Source organism: Lissotriton helveticus, chromosome 4_1 (genome assembly GCF_964261635.1).
Source record: "Lissotriton helveticus chromosome 4_1, aLisHel1.1, whole genome shotgun sequence".
In the NCBI taxonomy this organism is placed as follows: Eukaryota; Metazoa; Chordata; class Amphibia; order Caudata; family Salamandridae; genus Lissotriton; species Lissotriton helveticus.
Genome location: NC_136063.1, coordinates 1,477,166,176 through 1,477,179,011, shown reverse-complemented (window position 1 = coordinate 1,477,179,011; position 12,836 = coordinate 1,477,166,176). Strand labels below are relative to the sequence as shown.

Genomic DNA, 12,836 nt, shown 5'->3' with positions numbered 1-12,836 from the left:
ACCACCACCACCAAAACCATCACCACCACCAATACCACCGCCACCAATAGCACCACCACCGCCAATACAACCACCAATACCACCACCAACATTGCCAATAATCCCTATACCACCACCACCACCACCACCACCACCAATACCACCACCACCTATACAACCACCAATACCACCACTAATACAACCGCCACCACCACCAATACCACCACCAATATCACCACCACCACCAATATCACCACCACCAATACCACCACCAATACCACCACCACCAATACCACCGCCAATAGCACCACCAATTCCAATACCACTGCCACCAATACCAATGCCACCACCAATACCACCACGACAAATACCATCACCACCACCAATACCACCACAAATACCACCACCAATATCACCACCACCAATACCGCCACCAATACCCCACCATCAATACCACCCCCACCACCTCCAATACCACCCCCACCACCATCAATACCAATACCACCACTACCAGTAGCAATGTTATGTTAGCAAAAGCTTATAAAGCGCACGGTCACCAAGAGGTTTCATAGCTCTAATCATGCGTAGTGTTGTTGCGTAAGGACTATTAATAGGCTTGCTCAAACAACCATGTCTTCAGGGCCCTTCTAAATCCCAAGAGGTTGTCACAGCTCCTGATTGTCAATGGAAGAGAATTCCTAAATTTGGAGGCAAGGTAGGAGAACCTGGGGCCTCCCTGTCGTTTAAGTTTGATGGCCGGGATGGTCAGAAGGTGAAGGTGGGCTGAACGTAAATTGTGCCGAGGGACGTGCTTTATGACCATATCACAGATACATTTTGGGCTCTTGCAGTACAGTACCTTGAAGGCTAGACAACCCGTCTTAAACGCAGCACGTTGAGCCACGGGCAAACAGTGATGCTTTAACAGCCAAGGCCTAGCTGATTGCCATCTCAGCTGTTTGTAAATTAATCTTGCCGCCTGATTCTGAACTATTTGTAGACGTTTGAGCACAAACAGTGGCATGCCGATTTAGAGAGAGTTTGAGAAGTCAAGGCATGGGAGACCCATCGCTATCACAACCTGTGCGAGGGCTGAGTGAGTCAGTAAATGAGTCATCTTCCTGATTTTACGAAGTTGGAAGAGACTGGTGGAGACCACTGCACCCACTTGTCCTCTGAGTGAGAGATATGCATTTATAGTGGCACCTAGACTTTTCACGGAGGGGGAAGGGGTAGGGGGGTCTAGTTCGCAATACGGGTCCCAGCAGACATCGCTCTTCCCGGGCAGCACTAGTTCCGTCTTGCCCGGGTCGAGCTTCAAATGATTAAGGTCCATCCAGCGCTGGATATGGAGAATAGTAGTTTGAAATTCCGCAGCAGAATTAGGAGAATCCAGAGGAAAGATGAGCTGAAGGTCGTCGGCATAATTGAAGATGGTTATCTTTCTGTTTTTTAGTGAGTGAATCAAGGGCCTGAGGTAGAGATTGAACAGCAGTGGGGAGAGGGACGAACCCTGCGGGACCCCACAAGAAGTGACCAATTTGGGGGCAGTAAAGGTTCCAAGACGTACTGCTTGAGTTCTGCCTGTAAGAAAAGACTTGATCCAATTGTATGCAGGTCCTTGTATACCTGCTTGTTCGACACGGTTCAGCAAGATGTTATGATCGACCGTGTCGAACACAACCGACAGATCCAGGAGGACAAGAGCCTGGGGGACCCCCTTGTCAGCATTTGCTCTTAATGTATCCAGTACCGCAAGGATTACTGACTCCGTTGAGTGAGCAGGCCGGAAGCCAGTTTGGTTTGGCTCTAAGTATTCCGATTGTTCGATGAAGTTATAGAGGCACCTGGTCACATGGGCCTCCATAATCTTAGCCAAAAAGGGATGGGGATATAAGACGATAGTTAGAGGAATTCAGGGGGTTAGACCCTGTTTTTTTTTTTAAAGGGGAACTACCGTAGCGTTCTTAAAGGCACTGGGTACCTCACCCTTGCTAAGGGACTCATTCAGGAAAGGGAGAATGTTGTGAGGTAACGCAGAGAAAGTGTCCATCAGGACAGAAGGTGGGCAGCAGTTATTAGTAGACCCCGATTTAACACGGGTCATAAGATCTGATAGTATGTTAGGACATATAGCTGAGAAGTGGTTCATAATAAATGAGTTTCTGGAGATGTCATCCAGTGATTCCGTGTTGACAGTGGGGGGATACTGGCCTTGATGGTGGAGATTTTATCCAGAAAGAAGTTATTCAGAGAATTACACAGCTTTTGGGTAGGAGCCTGGCTAGGTGATATTCTATCTTCACTACTCAGGTCGCTCACAATCTTAAAGATTTCTTTGGGTTTATTATGGGCATTTAGTATTCTCGCTGAGAAATACGCAGCTTTGGCTGTCAGTATAGCTTTTTTATACTCCTTGCGAGCTAGCAGAAACTGCTGCCTATCTTCGGTGGAATAGCAAAACCTCCTTTTCCTCTCTAATTGACGGAGCTTGAGTTTTTGATCTTTTAATTCGGTGGTGAACCATTTGTGGGCATCTGAGTGTCTAGCACAAGAGAATTTGGTGAGTGGAGCATGTGTATCGCTAGCTGACTAGCCAGTCTGCAATGTCCTTTTCCATGGAATTGACATTGGGGTTAAAAGTGGGTAGAGAGCTGGCTAGGGTGTTAATAAATTCCCGTTTGTCGAGGGTTCTCCACGTCTTTGTCAAGCCTCCCGCCACCTTAGGGATCTTAATCCTGCCGTTGAGAGTGGCCAACACCAATACCATCACAAATACCACCACCACCAATACCCAACCACCAGTACCACCACCACCAGTACCACCACCACCAATACCACTACCACGAATATCACCACCACTACCAATACCACAAATACCATCACCAATACCACTAACACCCCCAGTAACCTACCACCAATACCACAACCACCAATACCACCACCAACACCACCACCGCCACCAATACCACCACCACAAATACCACCACCACCACCAATATCCCATCACCAATACCACCACCTCTACTAATACCACCTCCACCAATACCACCATTAATAACACCAATACCAGTACAAACACCACCAATACCACCACTACCAATACCAATGCCAGCACCACCAATACCGCCACCACTAATACCACCACCACCAATACCAGTACCACCGCCACCAATACCACCACCACCAATACCAATACCACCACCACCACCAATACCATCACCACCAATACCACCACCAATACCACCACCACCAATACCACCACCACCACCACCAATACCAGCATCACCAATACCACCACCACCAAGGCCACCACCACCAATACCACCACCACCAATACCACCACCACCAATACCACCACCACCAATACCACCACCAATAGCACCACCTCAGCACCTCTCACTCACTAGTAATAGCAGGGGCACTGTACGATGCTGGAGCTACAGCCGATACCATCCCTCCCTCCCTACATGCCTGCCATAAAGCACAGCTCACCCTGCACCAGGAGGTGAAGCCAGGGCCCTACTACAGTGAATATTGATTATATGTGTTAACATTCTACAGTGTTAGCTCTAATGGACAGCTCATATGTTCGTAATGGTAGTCTACATGTGAATATTTCCTTTCTCCCCATTTTAGAATTGCCACCACCAATATCACCAATACCAGTACCACCACCACCAATACCACCACCAACCCACCACCACCAATACCACCAATAGCACCACCACTACCAATAGCACCACCAATACACCCACCACCAAATTCACCACCACCACTAATACCACCAGTACCCATTCCAGCTAATACCCACACCACCACCACCAGTACCAATACCAATATCACCACCAATACCAATGCCACCACCAATACTACCACCAATCCCATAATACCACCACCGCCACCAATACCACCACTAATACCACCAATACCACCACCACCAATATGACCAACACAACCACCATCAATACCACCACATCCACCACCAACAATACCACTACCACCAATACCACCACCATCAACACCACCACCAATACTGCCACCATCAATACCACCACCACCAATACCAACACCACCAAAACCACCACCACCACCAATAGCACCACCACTGCCAATGCCACCACCAATACCACCACCACCAATACCACCACCAACATTGCCAATAACACCTATACCACCACCATCACGAATGCTACCACCACCAAAGCCACCACCACCTATACAACCACCAATACCACCACTAATACAACCACCACCACCACCAATACTGCCACCACCAATATCACCACCACCAATACCGCCACCAAAATCACAAATACCACCACCACCAATAGCACCACCAATACCACCACTAACACCCCCACCACCAATAGCACCACTGCCAATAGCACCACCAATTCCAATACCACTGCCACCAATACCAATGCCACCAACAATACCACCACGACAAATACCATCACCACCACCAATACCACCACAAATACCACCACCAATATCACCACCACCAATACCACCACCAATACCCCACCACCAATTCCACCAATACCACCCCCACCACCACCAATACCACCACCACCAATACTCCACCACCAGTACCACCACCACCAGTACCACCATCACCAATATCACTACCACTAATATCACCACCACTACCAATACCACAAATACCACTACCAATACCACAAATATCACCACCAATACCACCACCACCAATACCACTAACACCACCAGTACCCTACCACAAATACCACCACCACCACCACCAATACCACCACCACCAATGCCACCACCAACACCACCACTGCCACCAATACCACCTCCACCAATACCACTACCACCACCAATACCACCACCACCAATACCAGTACCAACACCACCAATACCTCCACTACCAATACCAATGCCAGCACCACCAATACCAATACCACCACCACTAATACCACCACCACCAATACCAGTACCACCGCCACCAATACCACCACCAATGCCAATACAGCCACCACCACCAATACCATCACCACCAATACCACCACCACCAATACCACCAATACCACCACCAATACCAGCATCACCAATACCACCACCACCAATGCCACCACCACCAATACCACCCTCACCAATACCACCACCACCACTACCAATACCACCACAAATAGCACCACCTCAGCACCTCTCACTCACTAGTAATAGCACTCACTGGCTGGCTGACCTACGAATGCTGATTTTTGTTCAGAGGCTACGCATTTAGGTATAAAAATTACAGCAAACGTTGACGATATAGTTGTTAAAAATCTCGACCCGATTATTTCTTCCTCTAATAAAACATTGCAAAGAATTAATAATCTTCATCTCTCTTTGTTTGGCCGCAGCAATGTTATTAAAATGCTTATTTTCCCGAACTTTTTATATATTTCCCGAGCTATTCCTTTTTTAATACCTTCTGGGTTTTTTTCTCGTATAGAGAGAATGTGTTCAAGGTTTCTCTGGAGTTATCATCGTGCCCGCCGTGCCATGAATAGATTAGTTTGCCTCGTGAAAGAGGAGGTTGGGGGATACCAGATTTCCAATTATATAATTGGATTTCAATTCTACAAAATATGGGGGTGTTACTGCTACCTATAGATCCAAGTCCTGACTACGCCGCACCCTCAATCTATGAGATGCTGCTGGGACAAGAATCTAAGAAGTGTATAAACCGCATTATCGAGCCTAGCTACTTTAAAAAAACTAGATTTAAGCCGGTATTAGCCGCATATGTAATCTGGAGGAAAACGAAAAAGAGGTTGGGTATCGGCCCGAATTTAAACATCTATACTCCACTTCAGGACTGTACTATTTTACCTGTAATTTTCACTGATTCTGTAATGAAAAGATGGTCTAATTTAGGAATTTGTTTTCTTGGGGATTTATTCTCAGGATCACAATTTGTTTCTTTTGAAAATTTGCAAAGTAAATATAAGGTACCTCGAGGGGACTTTTTTAAATATCTACAGCTGCGTAGCTATTGTGAGCGGAAAAAAATCAAAAAGCGATCACTCTACAAAAAATAGAGATTGTTGAGTTACTTAAATCTAGATGTAAAATGTCTCCCCTTTATCATTTATTTATAAATATGCTCAAAGATGATTTAGAATTTCAGGAGACAAAATGGGCCAACAAATTAGGCATTGAAGGGGCTAATTTGACTAGAAGTATGGAAATTTCAACTAATGTACTGTTTAATGGCCCTTTGAAGAGCCAGCACTATATGGCAATTTTTGGACTTTATTATACTCCGGGGAAACTAGCAAAATGGAATACCGGTAGGGGCAATAGTTGTAATCGATGTGGTCAGTACGCTGCTGATGCTATCCATATGTTTTTTAACTGCCCTAAACTAACCAACTTTGTCAGCGATATACAGACTTTCATTTCGTGTAGTCTGGGTATCCCAGTACAACTTTCCCCTACACTGGTCATTTTTGGATAGCAAGGAAATGCATTGACGGCTGTAGAGGAGGGTTTGATATTTATATGTATGGCTCTGTTTCGTTTGTGTATTACATCACAGTGGCTCGACGTCAATCCTCCATCCTTCGTTAATTGGCAAACTAGGCTATTCTCAATATATCGTTTGGAGATGGCGCTTTATAGAACTAAGGGCAGCCGGAAAAAGAGACAAGGAAGCCAGTTATGGCAACCAATTGCTACATGGTTGGGATCTTAGTAGTCGACCGACTGTATTAACTTGAATGATTTAGGATCCCATATCATTATTTCCACTTGTTTCGGCTGTCTCGGTTTGTTCCGGTATGTTTATTTGATGTATCTAAACTGTACTTTGTGTGCTCTATGTGCTGACAAAAAAATCTCAATAAAAATATTTAAAAAAAAAAAAGTAATAGCAGGGGCACTGTACGATGCTGGAGCTGCAGCCGATACCATCCCTCCCTCCCTACATGCCTGCCATAAAGCACCACAAAAGGGGATGATGGACGGAGCGTTTGAGCAAATCAAACACTCACCCCCAGTCAACTGATCTGGGTTTAATCCACCACCATTCTTTAGCCCACTCAGCCACCCCATTTCAGACATGGCTATATGCAAATCAGTCTGACCCTGTGCCTCATGGGAACAGTACAGCCCGAACTGCCAAGCCATTTCTTCCATGGACCGGAAACAAGCATCCTGGGACCGGTTTCGGATTCATAATCCTCATCAGCCAGGCTATCTTGAAACCAGTGGCCAAGTGAGCAAGGGACTCACGTCTGAGCATACCCTGCCATACTTAGGGCGAACAAAGCGACACAAAAGGGGATGATGGACGGAGCGTTTGAGCAAATCAAACACTCACCCCAGTCAACTGATACAGGTTTAATCCACCACTAAAGCACAGCCCACCCTGCACCAGGAGGTGAAGCCAGGGAGCTACTACAGCTGGAGTGTTTTTTATTAGGCCACAGATAGCACTGACAATCCGCAATGCCACACTGCACACTCAAATCCCGGAGAGGGCAGGAAATAGTCACCCCCTCCTGCTCTTCTTCCTGAGCCATGACAGTGTAATCACAGAGCGAAAGGTGTTGGAGCGCTTTGTTAGTGTTCATAACTCAGATCATATGTAACTCACACTTCACTTCACTCTTACTTCTGTGTAATTTACAACACTTACAGATCTTCTTCACTGCACTATTCATCACTATTTTGAAGAAGTCGCAGGCCGGTCTCATCCTCTGATATTTACAATCTAACAAGCGGTCTCACATTCGCGAGAGTTTAAGCTATTAGTATAGTAAAAGACAATGCCTTTTATTTATGTTTAAAAATAGAAACCATAAATAAAAGGCATTGTTATTTACAATGCCAATAGCTCAAACTTGCGTGAATGCGTGACGTTTTGCATTGCAAATGCTTGTTTTTACTTGCTCTCCACGTTCAAGTGCTCAGAGCTCAACAGTTACGACACCACATGCAGGTCTCAGCACAAAGCTGTCTTCCATGCGCAGATTAATTTTTTGTGCAATCTACATCATAGAACTAATAAAGGCACTAATTAATTCTCCCTTTTACTTAGACTAAACACTGAGAGGATGTGCTTGCACCTCTTCAGTTTATGTCCAATAAATACTTCTGCTTGCAATATTCTAATATGGAAAGTTACCTTTCTCTGCATTTTGTTTGCAATGGATACATGATCTGGTTGTTCTATCCTTGCGTAGATGCTTTTCAAATTGCCTTATATGATCAAAAATAAAAAGGTTCATTTACAGATCCTTGTGAATGCTGATACTTCTGTGTTGCGACGCTGCTATACTGCTCTCGTTGCAACAAGTGGAAATAAAGGGTTATGCATAAAAAAAATATATATTCAAAATATGTTGATTTTCCACAGTGTCGTAACCACAACCAGCCTTCCTCATCACTGGCTCTAACACTTCTCTCTAGAACGCTATGATCTCATCAGAATACATTACATCCTTTACATTTATTTTACCCATTAGGATCTCACAGTAAACACCTCATGCTATGATTGAAGATGTATAATGTTTAACGTATGGACATTAAATCCCTGGGTTATGCCCTACCCCATTTCCAGATTGAGAGCGTCCTTGTCCTACATTTACAGGTCCTCAAGAAATAGGACTATTAGTCCATGAGATAGTCTTAAACAGGTAGGTACATGGAACTTGTAATCCTGGACATGGGCCAGAAAGGTTACAGTTGAATATCATAGTGTTATTTTAGCACTTTTGCATCGAAAAATGTATAAAAGACTGACGGATATTATAATGATTAACTTCAATTTTTCTACAGGTTATGGACTCTGCATTCATTGACAAAGGCGCAAGCCAGCTCGATTTACTTACAGAAACACTGGAGAAATATATTAAAGAAAAAGAGTATGATCAAAAAATGGTGAGAAAAACATAGGACTTAATAAATATTTATTAAAGAGTCTTACTTTTAATTTAATAAAACCTAAACAAAATCCTTGTTTCGTTTACAACATTGATATCATTAGTGTAGTATTAGGAAGTGTGCCAAATGATTCAAAACCTTTATTTGCATATAGCAATACAACATTTCGAATTTCTTAAATTGTAAACAAGAATGAAGTATTTTTATTATTTTTGTAACACCAAAAACTAATTTGTTGAGGAGCTGCGTGTGATAAATTACATACTAGATAGCACTGGACATGGAAATCGTTTTACATTACTGTTTTGGTCAGTGAGAATAACTTGTGAAGGTGAGTGCTGAATACTAATGTGTGCAAGGCGTGTAGTCCTTGATGATGGCAGTATTGCTAACCGTAGCACAATTCTGAGATGGGATATAGCACAAACGGAGTGAGTCAACCGGAGTGAGAGTCAACTTTTTAAAGCAAAGGATCTTGTCGTGCAAGATAAGTGAGGTGTGACAGCCTTTATAGTCAGTCAGGCAATTGAGTGTGGCCATGCGCGAGAGCGCTGTAACCTATAAGACTCACATACACATGCCCTCAGTTAGTACTACAGATCAATGCAGCACATGTATGTACTGCTGATGAAAACTAGGCTTAGCGCAGTCGTTATTCCTCTGTGAGATTTGAAAGTGTTGGATTCCCATGCATGTAGAGGAATAGTATTAACAACTGGAAATTTCTATTGCTGGTGACCTGCATGAAGAGCTACACGCTAGCGCTTTCGCGCTTTTAAAAACGCCAGTTTTTTATTTAGGTTACAAATAATTTTCTTCTCCCCTGTTTTTATCAGGGTTTCTGGCCCTTACTTGCACTTTAATAGTTGTACTCACCGCTACTTAGCGGGTCCGGGTCTGTGGGCTTTTGCTCCCTGTCCGTTTTTCGGGCCGCCATTTTGGGTGTGGATGTCCCGCTCTGGAAGCGCTGGATCGAGCGCTCCAGTCTTGCGGACCTCCTTCGCCCGCCCTACTTAAGGCTGGCTTCTAGCGGGGCAGCTTGTATTAACAACTGGAAATTTCTATTGCTGCTGACCTGCATGAAGAGCTACACGCTAGCGCTTTCGCGCTTTTAAAAACGCCCGTTTTTTATTTAGGTTACAAATAATTTTCTTCTCCCCTGTTTTTATCAGGGTTTCTGGCCCTTACTTGCACTTTAATAGTTGTACTCACCGCTACTTAGCGGGTCCGGGTCTGTGGGCTTTTGCTCCCTGTCCGTTTTTCGGGCCGCCATTTTGGGTGTGGATGTCCCGCTCTGGAAGCGCTGGATCAAGCGCTCCAGTCTTGCGGACCTCCTTCGCCCGCCCTACTTAAACCTCTCCTCTAGTGCGCAGCGGTGACGCGCAGCGGTCGCGCCTTCCCTGCGCCTGAGTCGTGCCAGAGTCCTGCCCGTCTGCGCCCGTCAGGGTCCCGGAGGCGGGCGGAGCGGCGGGAGACCTTGACCTGGGGCGACTGTGATCTATCGGAGCAACTATGGTCAGTTATACTTCTGCGCAACTCCGGTCCCTACATAAGGTATCATGTGGTTGCTTTAAGGTTTTCCCTGGTCGCTTTAGGGGTAAGAGCAAATGTCCTGGTTGTGGCTGGTCGAAAGACGCTGGTCTACGGCCACCCCCCCACCGGGAGGTGGTCTTGGGGAAGCATCTGTGTATGCTATTGAATACCAGGTCAGTGCGCAGTCACGCTCAGGAGCTCTTTGACCTCCTCACCTTGGAAAAACCGATCTGTCTAATGCTCACAGAGACCTGGCTGGGAGCTTCCTCTAACCCGGATATCGCCTCGGCGATCCCGTCAGATTACAGCATCTACAGGCAGGACAGACCGGTAGGAAGGGGCGTGGTGTAGCCATCGTGGTGAGGAACTCTGTTGTATGTTCTATTATTCCCACCGAGCCCATCAAAGGGTCTGAGTCCCTTGCCTTTTCTTTATCTTTGGCGCCGCATCAGTCAGTGAAAGGTTTGTTAGTCTACAGACCTCCGGGTCCAGCAGGCTCTTTCTTTGAAGAACTCGAGTCTGCCATGCTAGCGCTGGCCATGAGAGCCGACCATTGCATTCTGGCCGGTGACTTTAACTTTCACATGGACGATGCCCAGGACTCAGATGTGATTAAACTATCTGATATCACGACTCCCTTGGGCTTAGCCCCCTTTCTCTTCGAACCAACGCATGACAAAGGCCATACCTTGGATCAGGTCTTCTCTTCCTCCCCCATAGAGGTGACAGCACTGCTGCCGGTTCTTTGGACCGACCATCGCCTGGTTCAGTTCTATATACCGGCCAATGAGAGACCCCGGAGCAATGCCTCTAGGCAGCTCGGTTCAGGGACAAGGGCGCTGCACCAGGTGACTCCTGAATTGCTGTCTAAAGCATTATGTGAACATCCCTGCCCTCTTACGGGGGATCTGTATAGCGACCTGGAATCCTTGCAGGCCTGGTTTGAGGATAGGCTAAATGATCTGGCCCCTTTGAGGTCCCCTCGACCTTCTCCTAAACGGGTTTCTGCCCCGTGGTTTACTGGTGCGCTGCTTGCTTCTCGCAGACAGTGCAAGGTGGCGGAAAGAACCTGGCGAGCTCAGTATAACCCAGAGGCCAGACTCGAATATAGGACCAGGGTCAAAGCCTATCACCGAGCGATTCTTGTCGAGAAGAAAAGCTATTTTGCCAGGAGGATCGAGGATTCCTCGAACTCCTGTAAAGAGATCTTCACGATCGTCAGGGAATACATTGCCCCGCGGTCGAATGTGGCCCAGTCTGCTCCCACTCAAAAGTGGGCTTCGGATCTGGCTTGCTTCTTCACCGCTAAGATCAAGATGATACAGGAGTCTTTTCCACCGCGGCTGGCGGCTGTCTTGCCTGGCTCCGAGGTTGGCCCTGTTCCATCGACCCCCTCGGGCCCTGTCCTGTCAGACTTCCCGCCTATATCAACTGCCTCGTCCTTGGCTCTTTTGGCAATCTTAAATCTGGATCACCGCTTGATCCATGCCCGGCCAAATTTCTGGCGAAGATGGCGGAGGTAGTTAACCCGTTGGTCAACCCTCTCCTGAATCGTTCTCTCAGCCAAGGCGAGGTCCCTTTGGCGTGGAAGCAAGCGATGGTCATCCCCCTTATTAAGAAGCCCGGTCTGGCTCCTGAGGTCTTGGCCAATTATAGGCCGATTTCTCTTCTTCCGGCTTTGGCCAAGACCCTGGAGAAGCACGTTCATAGCGTGCTCTCCAATTTCTTGGAATCCAACGATCTGCTTCACTCCACTCAGTCGGGCTTCCGCCCTAATCTGAGTACGGAGACGGCGCTGCTGGAGGTGTCTGAGGCCATCAAGGAGACGCTAGACTTGGGTGGGAGAGCTATGTTGATCATGCTCGATCTGTCGGCGGCCTTTGACACCGTCCCCCATGAGGGCTTGCTCATCAGACTTCATGAGATCGGTCTGAGGGGGACGGTGCTCAGCTGGTTTACATCTTTCTTAGCTGGTCGCCGACAGTCGGTCTGGGTTTCCTCAGCCTCCGCCGAGATGCCGCCATTGGGAGTCGGAGTCCCGCAGGGCTCTGTTTTGAGCCCGACTCTGTTTAATATCTTTATGACCCCTCTGGCGGCTCTGGCTGAGTCTTTCAGAGCCCAGATCGTATCCTACGCGGATGACACCCAGCTGCTTTTCACCTGCCGGAAAGGGGAGGATTTGGACGGAGAGAGTATCCGTGAGTGCCTTGGGGCTGTTTTCAAATGGCTCCAACTGAACAGCCTCAAGTGCAACTCAGATAAATTGGAGGTACTCTTCTTCGGCTGTCAATCTGACCCGGACTGGCAGGTGTGGTGGCCTGCGGACATGTCTCCTCCGAGGCAGTCATCTCAGCTAGCGAAGAATCTGGGGGTCAAAATTGACAACGGTCTGACCTTAAGATCTCAGATCCTCGCCCTTACGGGCA

The 12,836-nt window shown here is 46.8% G+C and overlaps 1 protein-coding gene across 1 annotated transcript in view; it reads left to right on the top strand.

Annotated features, from left to right (window-relative positions):
- The window catches only part of CAGE1 (cancer antigen 1), a 1,568,844-nt gene that overhangs the window by 981,870 nt on the left and 574,138 nt on the right, over window positions 1-12,836 (top strand). The window contains exon 11 of the mRNA XM_078688067.1: window positions 8,773-8,874. Coding sequence (XP_078544193.1) covers window positions 8,773-8,874 — 102 coding nt within the window. The remainder of the gene's footprint in view (window positions 1-8,772; window positions 8,875-12,836) is intronic.